Genomic DNA, 27,704 nt, shown 5'->3' with positions numbered 1-27,704 from the left:
CTAATTGGCAACCTCTGAGAAGTCAGGGTAAGAGTCCAAGTCCGCAAAGATATCATTTGGATTCCTGCAGCTCAGGTTGCAGAAGCAAGCATTGATCCATAGGACCTGACGTGAGAAACCCGGCCCCTCTGGACACTGGAATGTGACACTGATGGTCTTGGACTTGTAGGGGATACAGCACCGGTTGTCAGTACAGACTCCACAGTACTTGGGTCGGTAGGTGCGGGTGCTAACACAGCCTGCGAGAGTGAAGTTCATGGGCTCCTCCGGCTGGTACACAGCCAGACACTTCTTCCCGGCCTTCAGGAAAGGAAAGGGACCGTCTGTTAATTATGCTCTGGTGATGCACAGCCACCTCGTTCCCACCAAGCATCCAGTCCTTCCCTTCCCATCAGTGTGCACGGCAAACATCAGCTTTGCTCCAGATTTGCAGCACCTTTGAGCAAGGGAGGATGTCGGCAAACACAACGAGGTCTAACCCCCACGGCATAGGTAAGCTGAAGACTGCAGAAGGGAGTTACCAGGCTGCTCTTGGATCTCACAGTCTGCAATCTCCCTTCTCCTGCATTTTTGCTTTTTTGGTGTCCATATGCCAGTGTCACTAGCACAGGAAGGCTTGCTATCTCTTTTAGCAAACCAATCTTCTCAAGCAGTGAGTGGCTGAGCTGGCATGCAACTCCACAATCAGAGACGTGTTTTACCCTCACCTGTCCCCTCTACTCCAATGCTGCCTACCCCCTCTCTCTCTTTCACACACACACACACACACACACACACACACACACACACACACACACACACCCTACCGTTTTGTAGCATTTTCAATAGCACTGACATTACTCTAATACAATGATAGCCTTCCATGAGGCTGTTGGTTCCTTGATACTTGGGCCTCTTTCCATATCTCACTAATATAATTGCGAAGCTGGTATACATTTAGGCGCTTACTAAATGCCTTGGGCTAGTGTTTCTTAGAGTATATTATCAGCACCTTATCAGAGCTGGGGGTAGAGCACATCCAGTGTGAGTGGGGCATGTAGCTGGTCCAGTTGGGGAAGCCAGCTAGGGTAGATGATCATGGAGACAGGAGAGGAATCACGAGTCTACAGTGACTAGCCCAGCCTTGTGACAGATTTTCTTATCCCAGACTAGGGTCCTAGTTCTTTTATCTCCCTATGCTGGGCCCTCCAACACTCCTACTTCCTATTAGAAGACACTCAATGAGGGCCTGATGGTACCCAGGGTTGGTACAACTGAGGGAGAAAAGATGAGAAAGAAGAAAAGTGTGTGCCTGTCAAAGATGACAAGATGCTATCTCGATAAAAAGACATGCCTAAAGGGTATGGTGAGAAGTGGGGTTCTCATCTCTACTGCATCCTTTTCTCAGCATCCAAAGAACTTTTCCTGCTCCACTAATGGATCCAGTGATGAGCCCTGTGTAGTTTGCTTTGTTAGATGTGACATTGGGTGGACCAGCACTAAGGTCTAGGCCAGCACTGGCTACAGCAGCAAACACAAACAGGACCTGAGAGGCATTTGAACCTATGTGTTTCGAGTTCTAGCAGTCTTCACGTTGTCCAGGTAGCTGTCCTGTGCCTGTGCCGGTGGATGTGGAATGCCGTGGGGATGAAAGGTGGTACAGGTCCCTCAGAATCACTGCAGAAAGAGCATTTGGGATGGTTCCCAATTTCTCCTTGGAGTGACCTTGCTTTTGACAGGACGAGAACTACAAAAGCATCCATTCAGTGAAATCCATTATGGACCAGCCTAGTAGCTGCATCATCCTAAATCACTTACCCCAGGCCTGCCAGACAGCCTTCATTATTTCCATCTTATGAAGTTTAGGGGCCAGGCACAAAGCCAACTCTATGCTATACATGCTCATCATGCCAAGACCTGCCTGAGATGCCCACCTTTGCTCTGGCTTTACCTTGATGTATGGATGGATGTCCACTTCACATGGCCGCAGATTGCAGAGGCGACTCTCCTGCTCCGGCCAGCACCGGGCATTGACGTTAGAGATCCGAGTTGAGATTCCTAGACCACAAGTGGTTGAGCAAGGACTCCAGGGGCTGGTGTAGGCGATGCAGTTCCCATGCCATTGCTCCACTGTGCCTGAAGCTGCCGTGGAAAGACACGGGAAGCCCCATGAGTCTGCAGCCTCCCCAAGCTCCTCCCGTCCTCACCATCACCATGCCCCAAAAGTTTAGGCTTCATGAGACTCAGAAAGAGGCAAACAGATAGAGACAAGGACACAGAGACAGACAGACAGAATTGGGCTGTACCTCCCTATAGGGAGGAAGACAAACTAACTTCTAATTGGCAGGGGCACCCAGGCAGGGGAGACTACATTCTTACACTTAACATTTTTTTTTTCTGACCAAGAGATGAAACATTAAATCATGGAAGGAAACCTCATCTTTAGAGCCAGGTGGTCCCCAGGGCAAATTCTTTTCTGTGATAGTTAATATTGACTGTCAACCTGACAGGAGCTAGACCCGTGGGCATGTCTGGCGAGGATTTTCTAGATTGGGTTAAGTAAAGCGAGAATCCTACCTCAACTATGGGCATAGACTGGGGCTGGCGCAGGCTACGTAGTTCCCATGACATTACTACACTGAGCCTGAAGCTGCTGTAGAGGGTCACCAGAATACTCAAGAATCTGAAGCCTCTAGGTTGTTTCCAGGATCTGGCTATTACAAATAATGCTGCTATGAACATAGTTGAGCAAATGCTTTTGTAGTATGATTGGGCATCTCTTGGGTAGATTCCTAATAGTGGAATTGCTGGGTCCTGGGGTAGGTTGATCCCGAATTTCCTGAGAAACCGCCACACTGCTTTCCAAAGTGGTTGCACAAGTGTGCATTCCCACCAGCAATGGATGAGTGTACCCCTTACCCCACAGCCTCTCCAGCAAAGGTTATTATCGGTGTTTTGGATTTTAGCCAATCTGACAGGTGTAAGATGATATCTCAAAGTTGTTTTGATTTGCATTTCCCTGATAGCTAGGGAGGTTGAGCATGACCTTAAGTGTCTTTTGGCCATTTGAACTTCTTCTGTTGAGAATTCTCTGTTCAGTTCAGCGCCCCATTTTTTAATTGGGTTAATTAGCATTTTAAAGTCTAGTCTCTTGAGTTCCTTATATATTTTAGAGATCAGACCTTTGTCAGTTGCAGGGTTGGTGAAGATCTTTTCCCAGTCAGTAGGCTGCCTTTGTGTCTTAGTGACAATGTCCTTTGCTTTACAGAAGCTGCTCAGCTTCAGGAGGTCCCATCTATTCAATGTTGCCCTTAATGTCAACCTAGATGCCCTTCAGTGGAAGAATGGATGAAGAAACTGTGGAATATATACATGCTAGAATACTACTCAGCGGTAAAAAACAATGACATCTTGAATTTTGCATGCAAATGGATGGAAATAGAAAACACTATTCTGAGTGAGGTAACCCAGACCCAAAAAGATGAACATGGGATGTACTCACTCATAATCGGTTTCTAGCCATAATTAAAGGACATCGAGCCTATAATTTGGGATCCTTGAGAAGATAATAAGAAGGTGAACCCCCCCAAAAAAGATATAGTAATCCTCCTGGATATTGGAAGTAGACACAATCGCCAGGCAAAAATTGGGAACTTGAGGGTTGGGCGAGATGCGGCCAAGGGAAGATGGGGAGAGAAAAGCATGAAGGGGAGAATGGGGGGAGCTCGGATGAATGGGGTGCTTGGGATACAGGAAGGGTAGATATGGGAGCAGGGAAGCATATATCTTAATTTAGGGAGCCACCTGAGGGTTGTCAAGAGACTTGACCCTAGAGGGGTTCCCAGGTTTCCAGGGAGACGCCCCCAGTTAGTTCCTTGGGCAGCTGAGGAGAGGGAGCCTGAAAAAGCCAGTTCCTATAGCCATACTGATGAATTTCTTGCATATCACCATAGAACCTCCACCTGGCGATAGATGAAGAAAATGACAGAGCCCCACATTGGAGCACCGGACTGAGCTCCCAAGGTCCTGATGAGGAGCAGAAGGAGAGAGAACATGAGAAAGAAAGTCAGGACCGTGAGGGGTGCGTTCACCCATGGAGACGGTGGGACAGAACTAACGGGAGATCACCAACTCCAGTTGGATTGGGACTGATGGAACATGAGACCAAACCAGACTCTCTGAATGGGGCCGATGGTGGAGGCTGATGGAGAAGCCAAGGACAAAGGCGCTGATCTTTGACTATTCTACATGGACAGGCTCTGTGGGAGCCTTCTCAGCTTGGTTGATCACCTTCCTGGACCAGGGGGGAATTGGGAGGACCTTGGTCTTAACATAGAGTAGGGAACCCCAATGGCTCCTTGGCCTGAAAAGGGAGGGAGGGAGGGGAGGGGGGGAGGGGAGGGGAGGGAAGGGGGAGGAAGAGGGGAGGAGATGGAAATTTTTTAAATAAAAAAAATATAAAAAATAATAAAAGAAAGAATCTGAAGCCTCCACAAGCTCCGCAAGTTAAGGTGGAGCAAAGTTCCACCTTAACTACGGGCATGGACTGGGGCTCCTGAGCAAGTAAAAAGGAGACAGGGAGCTGAGCACAGCATTCATCATGGTTTGCTTCCAGACTGGATGCCCTGTGACCAGCTGCTGCCTTGTTCTTCTGCTGCCTTGTGTACTCTTATTTTCACTGAAGTTAGATTGACTTTTATATTTATTTATTATTGTTTATTTTGACATTACAGTATTATGTCTGTGTCTGTATACTTACTGGGACTCCCTGGTTTAGTGAGTCCTAGTACAAGCCAGCTGGTATAGTTACTTGACTATAGTCCCATTGGATTATTTGCTCTTGACTGTCCTGTGAACATACAGATCCTTAACATCTATCTGACGGGTACCTGCTTAGCCAGAGGTGAGCAGGAGAGACTGGTGAGCGGTGAAGGGAGACTGTCAGATGGCAGGCAAGACGGAACAGCCTGCAGAAAGATGGGGTAGACACACAGAGATCCCACAGGAACAGGAAATGGGAGAAAAGGAGGGAGGCGGGGAGGTGGGAGAGGGGCTGGAAGGGGAGAGAACAAGAGCAAGGACAGACAAGGCAATCAAGGAATAGGGAGAAGAGAGGAAAAACACATCAAGCAGATGAGGAATCTCCTTAGGGTAACAGAGCTCTTCACGCAGTCCCCAGAACTTGTAGGCATGCAGCAAGCACTGCTGATGAATGAATTTGAGATGGGGAAGGCTTCAATAGGCAGAAGGGAGAGAGCAATGGAGGCATCCAAGGACAGAGGCGGCAGGCAGTCTGGGATGAGCTGGTTGGGAGCATGTAGCAAGCTAGAAGGGAGGGATTTGCCTGGGAGGATGAGAGGATAAAAGGGCTTTGGTTTCTGGCTCTCCTTCACACTGCTGTAGGGGATCTGCCCGGGATGGTAAGAACTGGGTCACTGGGTCACATACAATAAGCAGGCAGCCTCTGCCTCCCCTCCACCACCCAGTGACTCTTGTTCAGATACACTGGAGGGAGGTTTAGTGGGAGGAGCTGCCAATGCTGTCCTGAGCTGCCAGAGACCAAGCCTTCCCTTCCACGTCGTCTCTCCATGTGGGTGACTTTGTCCCCCAGTCACGTGTGTTAATGTCTGGAGGTCTTTCAGATGTTCATAATTTAGGAAAGTGCCGTCGTCATCTAAGGGACTGCTTCCAAGCCGGCAACGCCCCTTCCCTTAACAACAACAAAATCCTTCTGATGCTAAGTGCTATGGACACCAAGGCCAAGACCCCAGCTCTACACGGGCTCTAAACAAACTTGTACACTTAGAAGTTTTTTTAAAACATTAGCACACCCAAAAGCGCAGCAGCAAGCCGTCTGCTCTCCTTTGGGGCCCCCTGCCTCAGAGGCACTTTCCCCTAGCAAGGTCCTCATTCTGTGGCCCATGTCCTGCATCCTCATGTCTCTGCAGTCCCTGGTCTCTTCTTCCCTTGTCTACTTCTCAAAGGTCAGCCTCCCTAGACCTCTGCTCTAGGCTCCTCTCTCTCACTGTGTGTGTTATTCCCAGGCCTCATCAGCCATCAAGAGCTGCTGTAAGCAGAGCTGTCTTCCTGTGGGGACCCCTCCGTGAGGCTGCCCACACTGAACATTTCTATCCTTCACCCTCCCCCAGCTCAGCCTGCTCGTGGCAGATAGTCCACCACCACCCTAAATATGTTTCTTCTCGTCTTCTCTCCTAGGCAGCGGCCAGTGCCTGGAACCACTCTGAATCCCTCCCACTCTGCCCTGCACAGCACAGATGCCAGGCCCTGGGTGTACTCTAGCACTGCTTCTTGCCCTTGTCCATTCCTCCTTCTATCCCCTCTGCCCTAGTTCAGATGCCTAACTATGCATTTATCCACTATCATTCAGCCAGACACCATCTATCTATCCTTTATCGACCCAGCTATCATTCTATCATCCATCCACCCATCCACCTACCATTGTCCATTCATTGTATTCATTCTATCAATCATCTATCATCTATCTATCTATCTATCTATCTATCTATCTATCTATCTATCTATCTATCTATCTAATTCTATACATCTATTTCCATCCTATCTGTAACCATCTATTCTACAAGCATTCATCCGTGTTTCTATTGACTTAGCCATCCATCCATCCATCCATCCATCCATTCATCTATCTGTCTGATCATCCATCTGTCTGTCTGATCATCCATCCATCTGTCTGATCATCCATCTGTCTGTCTGATCATCCATCTATCCATCCATCCATCCATCCATCCATCCATCCATGCATCCATGCATCCATGCATCCATCCATCTGTCTGATCATCCATCCATCTACTCCCCTTTCATTCTCCAACCATTTCTCCTTTATGCATCTATCCATACTTGTGTGTATTGATCATGCAGTACACACACACAATCAGTCACCTATAGCCAAAACCTTATATATGGCTTCCTCTGCAAGCATGAATTGTGTACTTTTCAAGTATCTGGCAAGTACACTGGCCTCTGTTAGGGAATGGTGAAAAAATCATGCTCCTGTCTTCCCACCTAGGGCTTCCTTTTTTCAGGCTTACCTAGAAAAACTTCATCTGCTCACCTGATGATAGCAATGCATCCCCTGAGTTACCTGGAAGGTCCATCTATCCCCTCCTATGCCCTGCCACCCGATCCTTTTTCAATATCCCTAACCACTTTCTAGGCTACTTTAGTAAGATGAGAGAGGGCAGCACACATCATAGCAGGCTTTTATGCTGGGAGCAGCTTGCAAGACAGGCAGTAAAGATGATGTCATTTGCATTTTACAGATGGAGAATTTGGATCCCAGACAGCACATTCCGAAGACCATATAACTGGTGAGTTGTGGAGTGGGTAATGGCCTGGGAGCTTGATTTATTAAAAGGAAATCGGGACTCTAGGGGCTCTGTGGTATGCAGAGACCCTGCTCATCCTTGCCCACACTTACCAAAGGCTCTGGTGTCCAGAAGTGCCGTCTGGCGTGGCCTCCTTGAGTCATCGTCGCATACCCACTGCTCACAGCACTGGCCAGGCACCCTCACATGCCGGGGTTGTCGGCACCAGAGGCGTGGGGGCCTGGGGCTTAGGCACAGCGGTGTGCAGCCCACTGTACCATCAATGCATGTGCAGTTGTACCTGCAGTTGGGCTGGAAGGACTCGCCATTGGTGTAACGCACGCCATCCAGGACGCAGCCCACACCGACCACCTCTGCAAACACAGGTGGTGGACATGTCAGGCCAGGAGGGGTGGGCTCTGTGCCAAGATGCTTCTGCACCATCTTCCCTTCGCCTAAGATGCCATGCCAAGAAATCACTCATGTGAGGAAGGAGGGGCTGTCCCACATATCAGCTGGCTGAGCCCCAAGGGCAAAGAGGGGGACACGTGAAGAGCAGGGAGAAAGGGTACAGTGAAGGTCTTAGCTACTGAAGACTCTGCTGGATGTTGAATGGGAGGGTCCAGCTCCATAGTGCAAGAGCTCAGGCATTTTTTTTTCCCTACACTGTCCCCAGCACTAGGCCTACTACTGATGAATGCCTGTCCAAAGGAGGAAGGCATACACACAAAACCAGAACCTAGATGCAAACTGGGCTGCCTTCCTCCGTATGAACGGTGGAGTATGTCAGGAGCTGAGGACCCAATCCTGAACAGAATGATGGTGGGATGATCCTTGAAGATTTATGAGGTGGGAAGAGGGACCAGAAAGTGAGCTTTTCCCTCCTCTCTGGAGGAGCCGAGACTGGGGTAGGCTGGTTCCAAAGTCTTCATTAGACATGAGATATGCCTGGCGGAGTTGGTTATAGAAACTGGCCTTGCGTGGCTCGGGGACTGCTAGGCCAGATTCTACTCTTGGTGCTGTGTGCTCCTTGGGAATAGCATCTGGAACAATCCATAGAGGGTCCTGGGACATCAGGAATGCCCACAGGAAAGGGGCAGTTAGGAGTCTGCTGTTTGCAGGAACTCTGTTCTGTCTGCTGGATTGGTAGGGGTGGTGGCTGATCATAAGCATTAGGACATCTGGCAGGTGCAAACACTGTCAGACCCAGGGTCTCTGCTTTGAGCTTCACGGCGTATTTTGTTTTGTAAGGAAACACATTGTCCCTTCCACTGTTATGCATAGCGAAAATAGTCTCAGTAGGGTGACATCAGAGTGCAAGCTGGCCAATGAGCTGCAGTTTCAGGGTGTGTACATATCATTGTTGCTATCATTTTCCGAACATCCAGGAAGCAGGTTCTGGCATGCATTGACACCAGCTCCTGGCCCATGATCTCACTCAGGTCTCCCGATAATGACTTCATCAGGAGAGCTTTGTCTACTGTATTAGGGACAGGAGAGGTCGGGAAGAAGGAGGGATTCATGTGCTCAAATGACGTGAGTGACCGAACAAGTGAATGACAGAGCAGAGATGCTAAACCGACAGCCTTCTTCCTTCTCCCTGACATCAGAAAAGGAGGGAGATGAGGGGAGAGCAAGAAAGGTCAGGCACAGAAGAGGAACAGGACGCAAGGAGGCCCCTGAGCCTCAATCACCACATCACATCCTCAAACTCCAGGAAGATGTGTTTGTACATATGTGTACATGTGAGTGTGTAGTCATGTGTATGTTTGTGTATGTACATCTTTGTGCATGCTAGTTTATATATGTGCATGTGTGTATATGTGTGTATGAGTCTCTTGTGTGTGTGTGAGTCTCTCGTCTCTGTGTGTGTATGTGTGTGTGTGTATGAGTCTCTCTCGTGTGTGAGAGTCTCTCGTCTCTCTCTCTCTCTCTCTCTCTCTCTCTCTGTGTGTGTGTGTGTGTGTGTGTGTGTGTGTATTGGTAGGAAAGAGACTAAAGTTTATGCTCCTTTCCTATATGTAAAGATGTCAGATCGGGGTTCTGGAGTCGCCTGCAAAGCAATCCTTCTATCAGCTCAAAGGAACTCACAGAAAAACCTTTGAAAATGCTGATACCCAGGCCAAATAACATGAGACAGCCCTAGATGCTGGAGTATTGCTTCCTCAGACTCGATATTCTTCCAGGAGTGTCCAGTGTGCAGTGAAAGTCAAGTACTATTGTGCTCAGAACATGCTATATCTGTAGACTGGCTAACGGGGACACACGGGCAGCTGATAGACTTGTCCCACATAGAGCAAAGGGAGATCAGGGTATATGATGATCATGCATTATCCATCAGCAGAGGTGTGACCCCTTTTCGGGCACATACAGCCTCCGTACCTTCCCAGGGAGCTGGTTTTGGATGAGGGGAAACGGCCAGCTCCTTTCTAACCTCTCTTAAATGTTCAGGTAAAATTTGGCCAGGCTTCTCATAGCTAAAGGACTTGCAACAGCAAAGCTACCATGCTCCTTTCCTGGGACCCTCAAACCCTCATCATCTGTGGCCTTGTGGGAGTAGAAACAAGGCTTGAGTCCTGCAACCTCACCTGCATATTGTCTTAAGTTAGTGGGCTGATGGGTGGATAGAGGCATACGTGTGTCAGGGCCCCTACCCTCCACTAGACGCCTACTGTATCTAAGCCTGTCCCCTCAGATCTCACTCTTCATCACATTGTCCTTACTAAGGACACTGAAGTTTAAGAGATTCAGGAGCTTGCCTAACATGGCAGGAGTACTTAGTGGTAGCAGTGGGATTCCAGCTCAGGTTGTCTAGCCCCAAGGACCATGCTGAGTTTTCCCTTCCCTCTGTTAGCAATGCAAGGTTGGGTGGTCCTGTAATAAGACCTTCCCCCTCCCAAGGATAAGAGTGGATAGGGCTGAGATGCTATTCCGAGTGCAAGTGAAAGCCGCAGACACCATTCTCCTGTTTCTCCTTCCCTTGATTTACTGAAGATTCTCAGGTGGGTGGCCCAAGGTAGGGAGCAGCAAGAGGCAGAACAGGGATCGAAACCTCAAGTCCATCCGCCTGTAAACACCATGTTCTCTTCCACAGACCTTTTTGCCCTGGTGCCTGTTCCAGCTGCATTAGGGCAGTGTTTGGACAACCAAAATAGTGGAGCTTTCTGAAGTCGAGGGCGCTGTGCCCATCACTGTGTTTATATTGGCCTAGACGCAGTTTTTAAAGTTTCCTTGAATGTAGTGCTAGGGTTTACCAAACACACACAAGCCTAGATTCCTCCTGACAGCTGACCAGTCTAGGCAAGACTAGACTCACTGTTCCACCTGGCCTCAGGGCCCAGGAGGGTGACCACTGACAGCCAAAGCTGGCGTTTGCTGGCATGCCGACGTCTCTTCTGAGCTCCCTGGGTCCTGTGTGGGGCAGCATTCTGATTACTTGTTTTGCACTCGCCTCGTCTTGGCCTTAATTCTCTGCAAATCTCCAGATGGCTTTAGCCTGTCCTGGGGGCCATCCTTTCGCTAAGCTGGCCATGTGCTGACGGACTGTCTGCTTCCCGCTGCCACTCTGGCTTTCACGCTCTGCCTTTCTTCTTGTATGTGGGCCTCGTGAATTCTGACATTATGTCACATTTCTGGAGAAATGCTTGTGGGACACCAGTGAATTAATTGTATGTATATGTGTTTACAGATGCAAGATGTGTGCATATGTGTGTGTGTGTGCGCGCACGTGCATACATGTATGTATTTATGTGTACAGCATGCACCGGATGTGTGTCTGTGAGAGTGCCTGTACTGAGGCTCATGGGTAAGAATGTTGGGATGAAAGAGTTGAGAGCTGGAGCTGGACATGATGGGTCTCTGTGGAGGCTTCCTTTACACACTGAACAATGGGCTGGAGCATTTCCAGTCCCCATAACTCCTGGTTAACTGTATTTATTTTAATGTCTGTAAACCCACATGGCTAGGGAAGTGATAGGAAATGAATAAACCTTTTGAATCCTTCCTTAAATCAAGGCGTTTATGTATTTTTCTTAAATTAATGAAAGGGAACTATATCAAGGTTCCTGGTGGCAGGGAGCTAAGGGACTGCAGTGGTTGGGAGTGGGACCTGCAATTGGAGGCTGTGAGGGTGGGGTGGGGGTGGGTGGTAAGCAGGGAAGACAATCTCTGGGTCCATGAGACAATGTCTATAAAGGGGGCGAGATCCCATTATGGCTTTGGAGATTAGTATAATCACAGCGAATTGAATTACCTTTCAAATGACCTTAGGGATAGCTGCTAGCCAGGAGAGGAATTATTAGCTGCTCCCGTAGGCCTGGTCTCATGGGTGATTCCAGCACAGGGAGACTTGCTAAGCCTCCCTGCGTTATGAAAAAAAGGTAGATGACTATTTAATGCCAGTCTTGAGAACCAGCAAGCAGAGATCACCTGGAACTCAGGGGTTTATTTAAACCGGCCTGGGCAGGTGGGCAGGAAACACATCTTTAATTAATGCATCGAGTGATTATGTGCAGGCTATGGTGCAAGTCTTCTTTGAACAGTTTAGTGGCATTAACAACAAATCTCCAGAAAGTGGAGAAACACAGGAGAGATGGGGGAAGCAAGGCATTGAGAAGCCAAAGGTTTGTAAATGTCAATGAATGAAAGGAGACAAAAAAGAAAAGAGCCACAAAGGAACCAGGAGGCTCAGGTAGGGTTTACTGACATGGGTCGTGTGCACAGTCCTCATCAACAACCCGCACAGGAATCTAAAGTGTTGGGTAGAATGAGGGACTGCACTGTCTATGAACAGAGAGTGGGGAAGATGTAGACGAATAATTATGGGGGAGTCCTGATTCAATACTTCTGGGAGAGGACTTCCTGTATGCATGAGACTTTGAGGAACCTTTCCTGTCTCGGGCTATTGTTCATCATCCTGCTGGTCTGCGCCATTTGGCCAGCGATGCTCACAGAATTCAGACTGAGAACACAGGAGTCCAGAGTGAAGCGGGAGGTGATGAAGTCTCAGAAACACGGTCTCTATGAACAGTAGCGGGAACAGGGGGCACAGAATGAACCACATGAAAATAAACAGCAGTCTTCCTCCAAACACAAGGATACTATACAGACCAAAATCAAAGAAAAACAAAGGCAGGTAGGAACAGCAGGAAGAGCGAAAGGCACTATGAGAAGGGAGAAGTCAAACACGTACATTGCTTAGGTTCCACGGAACATAGAGCGCAATAAATAGTCATGATTATATAGCCAAAAATCAGAAGAAGGACATTTGGAAGATAACAAAGGTATCTGACAGCACCAGGAGCTTAGCCATTAACTAACATGTAGGGATATTAATAAATGATCCAAAATTAGTATAGCAAACCAATTAAGATCTAGCAAAAGATATTGCTATGTAGTGATGGCTATTAAAATAAAGGGCTAGCAACTTAAAAGTAATGTAGTAACTGGGAAAGCATGTCTCCCAGGAAATGGGGACTGCAGGCTGCCAGCTTTCATTATTCCATGGCCACTGGCTTTTTAATGCATATTACTAAGCATTTTAATTTAAAGGATCATTAAAATATCTGTAGTATGGCAGTGATTCAGTGTCATCAGAGAGGCCATTGGGCATCTATTGCAGAGTCCTATCGACCGAGAGAACAGAACCAGGCTTTAGTATTTCTTGGCAGAACTTCCTTCCTTTGGGGAAAATGCCTCTAATACAGAAGAGAGCAAGGCACAATGAGATCTTAGGGAGAAGAATAACGCCACCCATCCTGTGGCTTCTAAATGTGGACAGGGTTGGAGTATGCTTCCTAACAAGCTAAACCTGAGCGGATGAGTGGCTGTGGGTGCTCTTGGGCCAGAGCTGGGGCGAGGGGCGGTCACAAGGTATGGAGGCTCTCACTTACGTGCACACACTCCTATTGCGTACCTCGGCCAGTCCCCACTGTAATCGCAGTAGAGGCCCCTGTGTGGGTCACAGATGGCAGCCTCTGTGCAGTTGTCCCCGAGCTGCTGGGCACATATCTTACAGCATTCACAGCCATCTGTGATAAGGCTGACACCCAGTGGGCAGCGAGGTGGAGACTGTGGGCATTCACAGGGCCACTTGCAGAACTCGGGGCGTGTAGTTGCGTCCTCCGGTGGCACTGGAGTGAAAGTCATGGTTGTGGGAGTTGGAGAGATGACCTGTGGAGGAAGGGGAGAGATGGAAAGGGCTTGTTGAGTCCAGGGTTCCCAAGCCCAAATGACTGCAATTGACTTTCCATCTTCATTATGTTTAGGTTGTTTCACAATTTGCTTCCATACGACCAATAGACAAACATCCACTTCTATCAATAAAGCCAGTAAGATTAAAGAGCTCAAAGTTCAGAGAGGTCAAAAACAATTTCCAGCCTGTAAAGTGCTGGGGCCTGTAGCCACCTCGGTTGGTTCCTTCTTTCCTTGGTGTCTCAATAGCCCCAGCAATATGTGTGGTGGCACTGAGTTTTAAGAGAGGGAGCCCAGGATTTAGACAGTGTAGACATGCTGGTAAGTTTTGCTGCAGGGGAGTTGCCCACAACTCACAGCTATTGCTCCCTCCTGTAGCTCCAAGTTCTTCCTCCACTAAATCTTCTGTGCCTGGTAGAGTCCTCCTGGATGTGTGCATGCATCCGTCTATCTGTCTGTCCATCTGTCCGTGTGTGTGTGTATGTGTGTTGGTGTGCATGCATGCATGATGTGCACATGCCTTTGTGTGTAGTAGACCTGCATGTATGTTGATGTGTGTGTGTGTGTGTGTGCCCCAGAGGGTCATCTTAAGCTGTTTTCTTCAGGTGTTGCCCACCTTGATTTTTGAGATAGGGTCTCTCATTGTTCTGGCACTTGTTGATTTAGCTAGAGTGGCTGAAATCAACCATCTCCCCCAGTTCTGGGATTACACCACACCTGGCTTTTCACAGGGGTTCTATGGATGGAAATCAGATTCTCCCAGTGTTTGCTGAGCTCTTTTCTGACTGAGTTATCTCTCCAGTCCCAACATGGCTCCTCACTGAGTCCAAGTTCAGAAGACTAGCTCTCCACTGTAGTTGACACATGAGCCTTAGTAGGCAGGGTCACCTAGCTGCAGCCACAGATTTATAGCCTCAGCTCACTGCAGCTCTCGCTTCCCTGGCCCTTAGGAGAGACAGCTGGACTCTGTGACTCAAGTAAAGCAGATGGAAAAGGGCTCTTCATTTTTCATTCAAAACAAACTCCTTATTTCTCCTACCTGCACTTCTCCTCAACAGTCACATCCCATCCCCCAGCCTACAAGTTCATGTGGCAAACAGAAGAACAGGACAGCTGGGAAGAGAAACTGAGACCCCAATGCATCTTGTCCCGGATAACAGGCAGGTGGAAGGATCCTGGTGTCCAAGCAGAAGATGCTCGCACCTCTGTAGTCCAGTTTACCTGCCCACCCAGAACCCATCTGGGTTCCTTGCCGTGCACTGAAAGAGACTGAAGCCTGAAGGGTGGAAGAGAATCAGCTGCACCCTGCAGTTATTTCAGGGCTCTTTCAGCCATTCAGCAGATGTTTGGTGTGAGCTAGCCTATAGCATGTCTCTATGCTTTAGACACTTGAAGATTTAGTAGGCCCTTTACTTTTTCGAAGTTCATGCAGTGTGTAGGAGAGAGAAGCACTAGGAGTTATGGATCATAATGTAAGACTATGGTGGCTGTGAAGAGTACAGAGAAGCTGTCTGGAACTTGGGACAGGAACAGCTCTTGCTAAAGAGGACCAGAGATGCCCTGCTGCCTTAGTCTGACCGGCAGGTTCTGAACCCGGCACATCACACAGTGCACACAGACTGATGCAAGGGAAAGAAGGCACCGAAGGCCAGCAAGGCGACTATAGTGGGGCTGTAGCACCTGTAACCTTGATTTAAGGCATCTTGGTAGTGAAGAGAGGAAGGCCCTATCAGACTTAATGAGAACCACTGGGCAGTGTCTGGATAGGCAAAACTAACTTTGGGCCAAGTCTTGGCTCTTAGTGCCATCTAGTGGTGATAAGGTTTCCAGCTACCCCAAGCAAGAAGCACACTGCCTTCCCTCTGCCCCCGGGCATTATCTGGGGTGTAAGACTACAAGCCAGAAGTTAGTTCAGACTCACACAAATGACTGGAAGGGGACTTCTGCCCCTGAAGATAGACAGTTCAGACAGAAACGCACACCAGCTCTTTGAGTACTGAATCCACTGGTTGTTACCGAACACCTACTGTGTGCTGTGCTCTGGTGATGAATTTAGTGGACGCAGCATTGCATAGAGTCCCTCTCCTCACTAACACGTACCCAGTGCTGATACGAGGATGTTAATTGCAACAAGGTGATCAACACGACAGTGACATCATTCACTCAATCTTCTCGTTTGTTGACTCAGCACAATTCTAGCTTTTACTTTTTACACTGGGTGCCAGGCTGGGTGCTGAAGTGTGTGTGTGTTGGAGGGGGTGAGCAAACAGGCATACCTGACTTCAGGGGTAGAGAGAAGAAACGTGGAAGAGTACAAGGTGGGGCCAACTTCTCCAAGGAGTGCCAAGGCTCTAGAAACCATGAAACGGTGATAGAAGAGCGAGAGTGGACCCAGGGGACGGAAGGGGGCAGGGGACTGAGTCCTGAGTCGGTGGCGTGCAGTATCCTGAGCGCAGCAGCGTGGGTGTCGGTCAGCGTGTGTGTGAAGAGGCGGAGGTCGACTGGCTGCTGATGCCCACTGAGTACGCTGTCCAAGAATAGTCCTGAAGGCCTCACTCATTAAGAGACTTTAGCAGGAGATGCTTGGGGCAGATGTGGGCTTGGAGCAAAGCACACTGAGCCTTGGTGCCAGGCCTTTGCTTGTCATCGTTCCCGTGGCAGGAGGAATCTCTATCTGAGGCTCAGTCTGCTCCTCTGAAGTGGTATTCTTACTTATGCCCTAGGGAACAACTTTATGCAATAGCCCCCAGCTGTTCAGCCTGTCCCCTGAGAGCCAACTTCCTGAGGACACTTGGGACCAGCATCGAATGAGCTCTCTGTTACTCGGACTACCTCATTTCCCCCATGGCAACAGGCATATTATTTGTATTTTATAGATCAGTGAGGTGACTAGAACACCTAGCTATCTCAGAACAGGGACTAGAACTCAGGTCTGCTGGATTTAGTAACTTTCCCACTATGGGGCATGAAGGGAGAATTTCTTGACGGAAGAAACCAGCTGAAAGACATTCCGGATACTGTCTGGGGAGGCAACCTTGGAGCTGGTGCAATGTCGTAGTCAATGAATCTGATGACCCGAGCTCAACCTGCGGAATCCACGTATGAAAGAAGGACATGGCGCTATTCACTTGTGATCCCAGGGCTTTTATAGTGAGACAGCTGGTGAAGAGAGGAGGATTTCCCTGAAGTCTGGGGACCAGCTAGCCCCAAATGTGTAGTGTAGCAGAATGAGAAAGAGACCACTTTCTGTCTTAGCAAGATGGAAGGAAAGGACCGACTTCTGAAAGCTATCTTTTGGCCTGCATACATGTACACTCTGATGCTAAATAAAAATGAATAAACAATTAAAGAACTAAATAGCTGGCAATTATGGGGGCAAAGATCAGGCCCCACAGAGCTGGGCACATGGTAGGCATCAATATGCCCCTGCCAGCAGAAAAGATGAACTAATGTACATTTCCCTGCCATTCCCTTGTTTCATGGGATGAATAAACACACACACACACACACACACACACACACACACACACACACATCTTTGAGGTTTCTACAGCTAATATTGATGGGGTGCTCCTTGTAGCATTGTTACACACACTAGCTCATAAACGGCCTAACATATTAAAAAGGGGACCTGCTGATTTTCCTCAGAGTGGTGAGGAGCTGGGCCCTCAGAGAACCTTGATGACCTGACAATTTGATCTGTAGGTCACCTAGGGAAAAAGGGATAGGACCAAGCTGCTCTATGCCCAAAGCTTTAGAAAAAATGCTTTATATTATTATTATTATTATTATTATTATTATTATTATTATTATTATTATTTATGTGTGTGTGTCTATATGTGTATATGCCACATGTGTGCAGGTGCTCATGGAGATGAGAAGAGGGTATCAGATCCCCTGGAGCTAGAGTCATAGGGGATTGTGAACTGGTGGACATGGATTCTGGGAACTAAACTCTGGTCCTCTGGAAGGGGAACAAGTGCACATAACTTCAGAGCCGGCTCTCCAGCCTGTTCCCTGAAGATTTTAAGCAATTAACTCAACTGCCCATGTAATAAACCCAGCACGAGGACTGTGGTGGCCAAAGAGAGCAGGACTTGAGCCTTGTACTCAGAATGCAATCAGCAAGTCCATTGCTGTCCTGTGGATGTAACAGGCATGCAGGCAAGCTCAATAACTTGCAAAGCTTAGTCTCACATGGTCTGGGAGTATGGCCCTGGTGAGATGAGAGGACGGGAGAATCTCCTGGTGACCCAAAGGGAGAAGCAGTCCTTTGTGTACTTTAAGCTGCCATAGGATCTCCCAGAGACACCCTCCTTTTGGGGGATACTGCCCTGGACCCATAAGACCCTCTTCTCATACTCTTAATTTTCTTGGGATTCTGTCCCTGCTTTTCTGAGTGTGAGCTCTGTGCTCTCCCCAGAGATCTGGCTCTCGCCCTCTTACAGCTCACAGGGCCAAGGTGCCTACTCTGAAAGTCGGCAGATGGATCTATTCAGACACAGTGCCCTGGCACCCTGTGTTATTCTTAAGGAAGAAAGAGAAAGTAAATCAGCAAGTAAGGAGAATGCTGGTTAAGAAAGACAGAGACAGAAAAAAATAAATAAACAAATAAATAAAAAGGCTTGGTCTTTCCAAACTGAAGTTGCTCACATAAAACTTCTTTTACAATGTGCTTCTGGCACCAGACCCTGCAGATGCTACTGTGTTAATGGGAAGACAAGGACAAAGTGGCATGCCCACGATGCCGCCCAGACCAAATGCACAGTACATGCTCAGTCATAGCTGGCCTACCCAGCTCCATGGGTGCCTACCCTCTCCACTCTGAGACCCTCCCCACTGTCTGCTCAGGGTTCTTTAGCAGAAGCAAAGCCCAACAGAACTTCCTGGACTTCCTTGCGCACCAAAAGAATCACCTTGACAACCAGAGTACACTAACAACCCCTTACTGCTCCTAGAAACCCAGACTTAGGCCACTGGAGAGGAAGCTGGGCAGTTCATTCTGGCTAGTTCAGAACGCAGCCACCATCAACACAGATGCCCTGTTCCCAGTTGAATTCTCTGGATTCTTTTAGACAGGCCTACAGCCTGCAATGGTCTTTAGTCGTGATTCTTTTTGTTTTTGTTTTTGTTTTTGTTTTTTTTTCGAGACAGGGTTTCCCTGTAGTTTCTAGAGCCTGTCCTGGAACTAGCTCTTGTAGACCAGGCTGGCCTCGAACTCAGAGATCTGCCTGCCTCTGCCTCCCGAGTGCTGGGATTAAAGGCGTGCGCCACCACCGCCCGGCTTTAGTCGTGATTCTTAAGAGGGTATGAACAATGGTTTGAGAACAATGGGTGGGGGTACAGGGCAGAGCTTTGGGTCACCTTCCTGCTTTAGCATTTGGTTCTTGTGAAGCCTAAACCTCGTGCACAGTATAAAGTACCTCAGAGGGCCCTAGACAGAGCCATCAGACACAGCTGGGGACACATGTCATTATTTTACTTCTCAGGACAAAATGTGGTGAAGCGATGGATAGAACTTCATTATAGCCCTTGAGAGTTTGTTAAAGTGCCTGAAAATCGCTTGGTGGCAATGTCCCTAAGAGTCACACACTTCTGGACAAAGGGGATAATGGGTAGGCAGGGCAAAATCTCTGCTGTCATACTTACAAGAATGCCTAAGCTGACTGGAGTTGAGAAGGAAAATACAGCACTGTGGGAAAGCCCGCATGCGCATTTGTGATGTGCGGTTTACAGGTGAGCAGTGGGTAAGGGTAGGACAGCATGGTCCATCATTCTAGGTGGAGCCAGAAGCAAAGTCAGTCCTCTGGGCATCACACAATGGGATTACTTCATTGTTTTATAAAGGTGCCCAGTAGAGACATGGGATCAGAAAATGGAATCCTGTCTAGGTGGAAAGGACCCTACAAGGGACCCAGTGATGTCTGTCTCTCCTTTCTTAGGGCATGAGTGGTCGGATGGTAAGATGACACAGAGAAATGAGGGGACCTCATGTGATAACCTCCCTTCCTCGCCACTGCCAGGGCTGGGCACTGGGGGCTGTCATCCCGTCTGAACTCTCCTCCTCATTTGTAAAAAGGTGGTAGTGGCAGGGCCCTTCATTAGTCCTGATGAGTTTCAGCCCCATCTCCAACAAAAGAAACAAAGGCTCAGAGAGCTGAAGGTACTCATTTGAGTTCTCACTGCCCATGAATCATGTCTGACCCTAGTGTCTCCCAGAGTATGCACTTGTCGTTGCTAGCTGGCCCCTGATGGAACATCTAGGCAGAGCATTCCAATGGTTTCGCCTGGGCTCTCCAGCCTCCCCTGCTGTTCTGTGAGCATTGCCCAAGTGTGCCCCTGGAAGCTGTGGGTACTCAGGAGGCTTCTCCTTGCTGTACAAATGGATGTGCAATTTGTCATTGCACCACACCCTCATCCATCCAGGTTCATTCATTTATTCTTTCCCACAACACTTATGCCCTAAGTCTTTACTGACTGCCTGGAACCTGAAGGGACAAAGCGTGGGCCACTGCAGTATTGTAACCCAACAGAGATGATCCTTGGTTCCAAAGGACCCAGAAGAGGAGAGAATGGCTACACCCATTCATCCTGCAAGGGGAAACCTCCCACATGCCTGCAGGTTCCAGGGCTCACTTGGGCAATCCTCAGGGAATAGCAGGGCAGGATGGAGAGCCTGGCTGAAGCCTTTGCAATGCTGTGCCTACATGTTCCACCAGGGGTCAGTGTGGAGGCAGGAATGATAGAGCACACCTCTAAGGACCGGTGATGGGGTTGTGGGGAGGGTGTCTCCCTGCCTGGAAGCAGTTTCTGAAAAGAGAGTCTCTGGAGGAGATGAGCGATAGGGTGGGCCTGGGCCCAGGCTGTGGCATGCGCTACAGGAACCTGTAGATCTCACTGCCTTGTTGTATTTCTGGTTTTTTGAACGGTGCTAATTTTCCAGACCCTCCTGGGAGCTTCTGGACATCTAGTCCCTTAGACCACTGTGTGGGAAGATCTTGGCTCCAAGCCTTGCAGGCCTGAACCAGGCATGAGTGGCAGGTCCTTCTCCCTCCCAACACAGCCTTGGACCCCCAGGTTGCACATTCAAGAGGGTTTTCAGGGAGGAAAGTCGCCCCAAGTCTTCATGCCAGCTGGCTAGGGATCAGGACAAGGAACACGAAAGACTTTGTAATCTTCTTCCCATCCACTTTACACACTGCATTTTGGGGGGCCTCTGGCAGGACAAGACAACTTGTGTGTGGAGAGGATAAAGGGAGCACGAGATAAAGATGTTTCCAAATTTACAGTACTCATTCATCTATTCTTCAAATGTACAGAGGCAAGGCGTGGTGAACAGTATTGTAAACCTAGCCCTTGAGAGGCAGAAAGAGGATTGTGAGTTCTAGACCAGCCTGGAATGTTCTAGGCTAGCCTAGGTTGTATATCAGTATTCAATCTCAAAAGCAAAGGACAGAGTACTTAGAACCTCTATTAACCTCCAGGTACAACGATACATGCTCACTACTCTTCCTTCTGAGGAGACAAGAGTGTGAAAAAGACCAAGGGAGGAGTGAAGACAGCCACAGCCTGGCTACTGCCACCTCAGGGCTTCTAGGCAGAGGTGGTTTCTTTGGGGATTCTTAAGAAAAATCACAATGAAACTGGGCAGTGGTGGTGCACACCCTTAATCCCACCGCTCACGAGGCAGAGACAGGCAGATCTCAGAGTTCAAGACTCTTGATTTGGTAGCAAGTCTGGAAGTCACTAATTGTTGTCTTGGTCTCTTAGCTACTGGGTCAGGTCCTCTTTCAACATTCCCTGTTCCTCTCCAGCAGGCCATTTCCACTTTAGAAAGGTCCTTGGTCACCCATTTCTGTCCATCCTCCTCATGTGCAGTTTGCCTAGTCCCCAGTAGGACTGGCCTGGCTTTATGAGTCACTGTGAACTTGGTCCTGAGCATCCACGCTGTGCTGAAATAGTCACTGACAGACCATTAGGGGTCATGCCAGACCAGGAAGGAACCTAGCATTAGCTACGCCTGTGGAAGACTCAGCACGTGCAAAGGCTTAAGGAGCTCACGTGGCTTGAGAATTAAAAGGTGTTTAGCTTTGTAGGAGTACAGGGCCTGAGCAGAGGAGAGGTCTTCTGTGGGGTGAGGCCAGTGTAGTTTCAGTTGGGTGATGTGATTCCCTTCCCTTGTGACAAGGATAAGATCTATTGGGATGTCTGTCGCTTTACTTGGGAGACGTGAGGAAGGGTTCCTGGAGGTGTCCCAAGTAGGTACCACTCATGGCACGGAGGGACAAGGCTGGGATGGAGGAACAATCAGGGTATGTACACAGAATGGAGAATTGGGGAAATGACTTGGGGAATAGTTTTTTAAATGAACAAGGTAAACCAGGTGGTGGTGGTGCACACCTTTAATCCCAGCACTTGGGAGGCAGAGGCAGGCAGATCTCTGTGAATCTGAGGTCAGCTTGGGCTACAAAGCAAGTTTCAGGACAAGTTTCAAAGTTACAGAGAAATCCTGTCTCAAAAAATAAAAAAAATGAACAAGGCAGTCATGAAGAATGAGTCTGAAAAACATCTATGGGAAGGGAGAGCTGGTTAAGGGCCCTGCTATGCCCGTAACCCCCAAGGTTAGGTTGGGCTAGCTGTGTTCAGGACAACAGGGAACAGCTGTAGATATACAAAGAGCACTAGGACTGGAGAAACAGCCCTGGGACCTGGAGAGAGGAACATGCCCAACATCTTGAACTAGGGACACATTGGTTTTGGCAGCAAGATTAACAGTTCTCTGCAGGAAGACAGTAACGCACCCCCCCCCCCCAACTCTGAAGATTAGTCAGTACAAGTCCTGAAGTTTGTTCAGTGCTCACTCGACCCCAAGAATGAACATGTGGATTCCAGGCAGCTTCCGCAGGAAGCAAGTTGAACACTCAAGTCTGACCTCTCCTCTCTTTCAAGAAGAGAAAATGAACATAGGGAACAGAGTGATATGCGTAGTGTCTCACGGCAATTGTGCTAAATACAGGCTTAGCTTTCTTAAGTGCTCCTCTATCCTGCGAGCCCCTTCAGAATTCTCCAGCCCTGGCGAAGCTCACAGTCCACTTTCCTTCTATTCATTCATAGACTGGAGGCAGAGTCCCTGGAGGAGCCCTTAAATCTTGGCCCCTGTCCTCCCATTCCCTGCTCCCAGCAGATCGGCAACAGCACAGACCTCGCCTGGACTTGCCTCCACATCCCAGGCTAGTGGGCGGGCCAAGATCAAATCGCATCCCTGGAATGTCCATTATCCCCTTTCAGAGGCCCAGTTTCTCCCTCTTCTACCTTCTTCCTCCCTCCAGACTCCTTCTCCTTTTAGTATATGGAAAAAAGGAGGAGGAAGGGGAAGATGTGGGGAAGAAGGTAGAGGAGAAGGGATGAGAAAGGGGAGCCCTGGCCAATGAATGTCAGGATATCAGCATGCGAACATAGAATAATTTATCTCATCCATTGTTTTAGAGTCCAAAGCAAGCTTGAGTTATCAGGAAATCGTCTTCCAGACAGACGTCATGTTTCCTCAACCACCTAACGCAGACCCCATGCCGGTGTTCCTGCTTCCCAATAGAACAAGCACTAGGATGGGCTGTGAGTCCTACAGTTAGAATGGAGGGCTATTGCCCCGACTCAGCTTTGTGAGACACACACACCCTACGAGCATCCTTAGAATTCCTGCCACCATCACTATTATCACCGTGATCTCCCTCACCATCACCATAATTACCGTCAACACCTTAATCCCTGTCCTCACCGTCTTCCCGACTTCTGTTGTCTACATCACCACCATCACTATGGTCACCATTACTGTCATTCCCACTATCACCACCAGCAGCAGCATTATGTCGCCCATTTCCCTCTCTTGCACAGTCTCCTAGAGTGCTCACTGACTTGGCTCTCAGGGCCAGAGACTTGGCTAACAGACTTTAGAAGATTCCCGGCTCTGAGCCCTGGAGAGCAGACACCTGTCCTGCTCTGCACATGCGTGGTAGGGTAGTGAGCCCAGTCCTTCTAGTGCCTGTACTCCTGGACTAGTGGTCTGCCTGAAGTCTGGGTCTTCACATGCTGGGGATCCAGCATTGCTGCTGGGACAATGGGACTCTTTGCTGAGTCTTCAGGCCTCATGTGTTTGCTCGCTACCCCTTCCCTCCATCTTCTCCATACTCCCCCCATCCCTGGAATCTAGTGTGAACCTTTAAAGGGACACATTCCCCTTTAAAGAGACAATGCTGCATCAGGGATCCTTTTCCCCAGGACACTCGGCTTCTAAACCTGGCTCAGAACCCTCCAAATTGACCCCTCCTCACCACACCCAGTACCCTTGTGTCTATTTGCCAACCACAGACAGACTTTTCTAGCAGTTATATCAAAAGGAATCAGAAGCAGGTGAAACTGACTTCCATTGTATGTTTTGTTGAACCCAAAGCACAGTCTAAACATATCCAGTCAACAGGAGTCAGGGTAGGAGTTAGAGCATCTGCTGCCCTGGATTGTCTCTACTGATGTCTGCTATCCAATGGACCACTCAGCATGGCTTTAGGGGCCCAGTGGCTGCAAAGTGCAGTGAGTGAGGGTGTGGAACACTGCACTCTCTGTCTTCTCAGTGAGCAATGTTGCAATGCATTGGTCTACATGGAGACTAAAGCTGCGTGTCAGAACTGAGTGAGCCATCCTTATTCTCCAGTGACTGGCAAGTGGGCCATCCTTAATATGCTGACCATAACAGCTCACATGCCGAAGCGTAATTCTGAGACCTTACAGTCACCCGCCCAACCCTTAGTGGCTTCTATGGCTTTGGAAGCCTAGCCGTGGCTATGATTCCTTCCCTTGCTCTCAGTGGAGCCATTTTGGGGAGAGTCTTGCGTGGGAGATAGTGGGGCACCAAGCAGTCTTGGCAGCTCCCTGTTCAGTTGTCTTAGACAGAGCTGTCACTAAACCCTGTGTTGTATGTTGTGTGGGTTTGCCAAAGGACCAGAGAGGTCTGGCCAGCCCAAAGGAGGGGCACATGTCTGTCAATGGGGAAGGGAGCCCTCCTGAGACCCATTCCTGAATAAATGCCATGCCGTGGTGTGGCGGGGAGCAGAGGGAAACTGACTGTCAGCAGCCTTCCCACAGCTCCCTGACAAGCCTGCGGTGGGGCTGAGCCAGGCAGAGACTTAAAGGCACTGCAGGGCTCTGATCTGGAGGTAACGGTGGGCGGGGCTGCCAACTCACACCACAGCTCTGTATATAGAGACTGCTGTGGGTCCTGCCCAATTTCTCATTTACAGGGAAAATTTCAACACACGCCCAGGTCCCTCATATTCTGGGAACAGAGAATAAGTTTGTATTCCCTACCCAAGCAATGAGTTCTTTCCCTTACCCCACCCTGTTCCCGTCTCTCTCTTACACACACACACACACACACACACACACACGCACGCACGCACGCATGCACGCACACACACAAATTGTGTGAAAAGCCCACACATATGGACAGGAAGAGAGGAGAAGATTCAGCCAGTTGCAGAACCCACATCCCAGTCTATTCCCAGTCTATTCATCCTGAAAGACATTGCCTTGTTCCCTCACATCCCTCATTCTAACACATGTGTGGATGTCCCCAACCTCTGGCCTCACCAACCTGCCAGTTCTTCTGGGGTCTAACCTACATGTGTTCCATTTCTGCACAAGGATGCAGAGCAGGGTAGGACTTCATTGAAGAAGACTGTTTCTAAGTTCAAATGTCATATCCATAGACTGTTGGGCTGTGTGGCCTTGGGTGATTTAATCTAACCTCTCTGAGCTTCAGCTTTTGCATCTCCATAGGAGGATGGTTTTATTTTCGTATTACCATGACAGGAATTTCAGAGATGCTGAACATCAAAAGATGTTGGTGGTACCTAAGCAAGTCTTCTCTCTCTGCACAGGCATGGCACATGGGTGGGGATTACTGGGTACACAGTCCTTGGGAAGGCTCACATACTCTACTTCCTTCCTCCTAGCTGGTGGGCAGTCAACACTTGTCCAAGCAAAAGAAGTGGAAAAACAAACTGGTCCCCACCCCGAGTGTCAACCGCAACACTGCCATTTGTAGAAGGTTTGGTGTCTGAGCATAGGCTCTGCCTCCTCCCCTTTAGATGGCCCCCTCCCCAGCTGGCCTCCCCCTCCTCCCAACAGCCCATTGAACTACATGCACACCAGACAGTGTTTCCCTCCCAGCCCACTTCCTCGAAGTCTCCTTGGCAATTCTCACTTCCCACATACTTTTCCTTCCATATGGCCAGTGAGCATCATTCTTTCCACGGGGCTCCCCGGCCCCTTGCTGGACTTGAACTCCTTTTCTGTATTATTTCTGGAGGATGCCGTGTGTGGAATTTGGCCACAAAGCCAGGCACTGGCCTCTGGGCAGAGCCCAGCTCTTTACTGCTAAGGGTACCGTGCCAATGGATATGGGTTTTGAGGCCATCTGGGGACCCCAGACCTTTGCACTAAGAGGCCTCAAGTCCCCTAAGAGGTTGGGGTGAGTATCTTGGGAGCTTTTACTGGACGCACCCCCTGCTACTACCATGTCCCTCTGGACCCTGGATCTCTCTGCTGAGATCCCCTGAAAAGCTCTGATTCTGTCCCCCACTGTCTGCCAGTCAGGTGAGCTCTGTCGGCAAGGGAGCAGGCTGCAGTGCGGGACTTACCATGAGCTTCTCCTCCCGTGCCCTCACCCTGACTCTGTCTGTCCTCTCACCAGTTCTCCATCCACACCCGGCCCTCCCAGGCCCAGCCACCTGCAGGCCTGCACCCAGTCACATCCAGGCCTGAGGCGGAGGCAGGCACAGTTCCTTCCTTCCTGGGCTCCAGACTAGGAGATGTTGGGAGGGCTGTGAGTGGAGAGGCAGTGACACAGTGTCTGACCCTGATCACTTACTCATCCTGACCCTGGGCAAGTCCCCAGTCACGCCAAACCTCTGTTTCTTTCTGGCCATCCTTTGTAGACAGAGCTAGTATTATAATCGCTATTATTGTTATTGGTAGGGTTAGGTGCTGGCACCCACAAGCACCATGCTAGAGGGCTAGAGGACTTGGGGACAAACCGGACAGGTTTATTCTATGCATGCAACACCTTAGGGTGTCTGTTACCCAGTCCCAGTCAGGTCTGGTTCTGAGCGCCACTGGAAATGGACTGAGCCTGTGTACACACAGGCAGGTAGCTAACCCTGACTCCAAGTCCCCTCAACCATGAATAGACACGATAGCCCCCAAAGAAACCCTTGGCAAAATTCCATGGCAATAGTCTTGCTTCTTTCTCCCACGGTTCTTGGCTCTCATGTGGGCCTCAGACTCAGTGCTCACCCTGCTGCCCCAGGCTACCTCCCTTCTGCCTAGCATCCACTTCACTGCCCCTAGCAGCTTACCCCTTTGCCCAGCCACACTCCCCACCCCCACTCGTGTTCTGCTCCGGCAAGCTTCCTACTTTGCCACGTGTCTCTCTCCTTCCCCTGGCTCTCGAGGGTGCAGACTGCTGTTCCTCCCTCTGGACCAGGTGGGAGAGAAGCCTCCAGAAGCCTTCTGGGAATGGCAGGATAGGAATACACTCACTGAACAAACCATGGAGGGCCCCAGGAGCTCAAGGTGGCAACCAATGCAGCTGGCAAACACCCCCCCCTCCCAAAAAAAAAAAAAACGCTGCTTGCTTAGCTGGAATTTGCTGGAAGCAGGCAGGTTCCTTCCTAGCTTTTCGTGGGGTTTCCCAGCACCTCTCCTCTTGGGAGCGCTGATGCTCAGAGTCCTGAGCTTTTCAAACTCCCCAGGAACCCCCTCTTTTATGCTGCTCTGAAATAGATGAATGATCTACCCCAGATCACACAGCCAGTCCGAAGTGCTGATCCCCCAACCTCCTGTTTTGTTGAGTGTTACTCTATGAAAAAAAGGAAAGAAGACTGGCTCTCTCTTGAGGGGTGCTCTTTCTGCCCCCCCATTCCACCAGCTTCTTCAGATCCCAGCAGCCCTCTCCCCTCTCAGGGCATTTTTCCAATCCATCTTGTCTTGACCCCCAGTCCCTTGGCCTCAGCACCAGGTGGGAAGGGATCAGGTCTCCCTCACCAATCCTTTCCAGGCAGGACTCACCGTGGCCAGGACGCTGCCCGCCACCAGGACTGCCACAGCTGCCAGCGTCCAGGGCAGGAGCCACCTCAT

The 27,704-nt window shown here is 49.4% G+C and overlaps 1 protein-coding gene across 1 annotated transcript; it reads right to left on the bottom strand.

Moving 5' to 3' along the window:
• Ccn4 (cellular communication network factor 4) lies at positions 1-27,704 on the bottom strand. Its single transcript, XM_038344108.1, has 6 exons — positions 27,636-27,704; positions 13,214-13,493; positions 7,436-7,696; positions 4,869-4,871; positions 1,931-2,121; positions 1-300 (listed from the first exon to the last, which is right to left on the bottom strand). Exons 1-6 carry the CDS (start codon positions 27,702-27,704, stop codon positions 1-3), a joined length of 1,104 nt encoding a protein of 367 aa, XP_038200036.1.

This window comes from Arvicola amphibius, chromosome 9, assembly GCF_903992535.2.
Source record: "Arvicola amphibius chromosome 9, mArvAmp1.2, whole genome shotgun sequence".
Classification (NCBI taxonomy): domain Eukaryota; kingdom Metazoa; phylum Chordata; class Mammalia; order Rodentia; family Cricetidae; genus Arvicola; species Arvicola amphibius.
This window is presented reverse-complemented; position numbering and strand designations above follow the sequence as displayed.

Coding starts and splice junctions, on each gene's coding strand:
- Ccn4 (XM_038344108.1), bottom strand. CDS start 27,704: ATGAGGTGGCTCCTGCCCTGGACGCTGGCAGCTGTGGCAGTCCTGGTG. Junction 13,494..27,635: donor CGGGCAGCGTCCTGGCCACG/GTGAGTCCTGCC, acceptor CTTCCTCCACAG/GTCATCTCTCCAACTCCCAC. Junction 301..1,930: donor ACATCCATCCATACATCAAG/GTAAAGCCAGAG, acceptor CCTTTCCTGAAG/GCCGGGAAGAAGTGTCTGGC.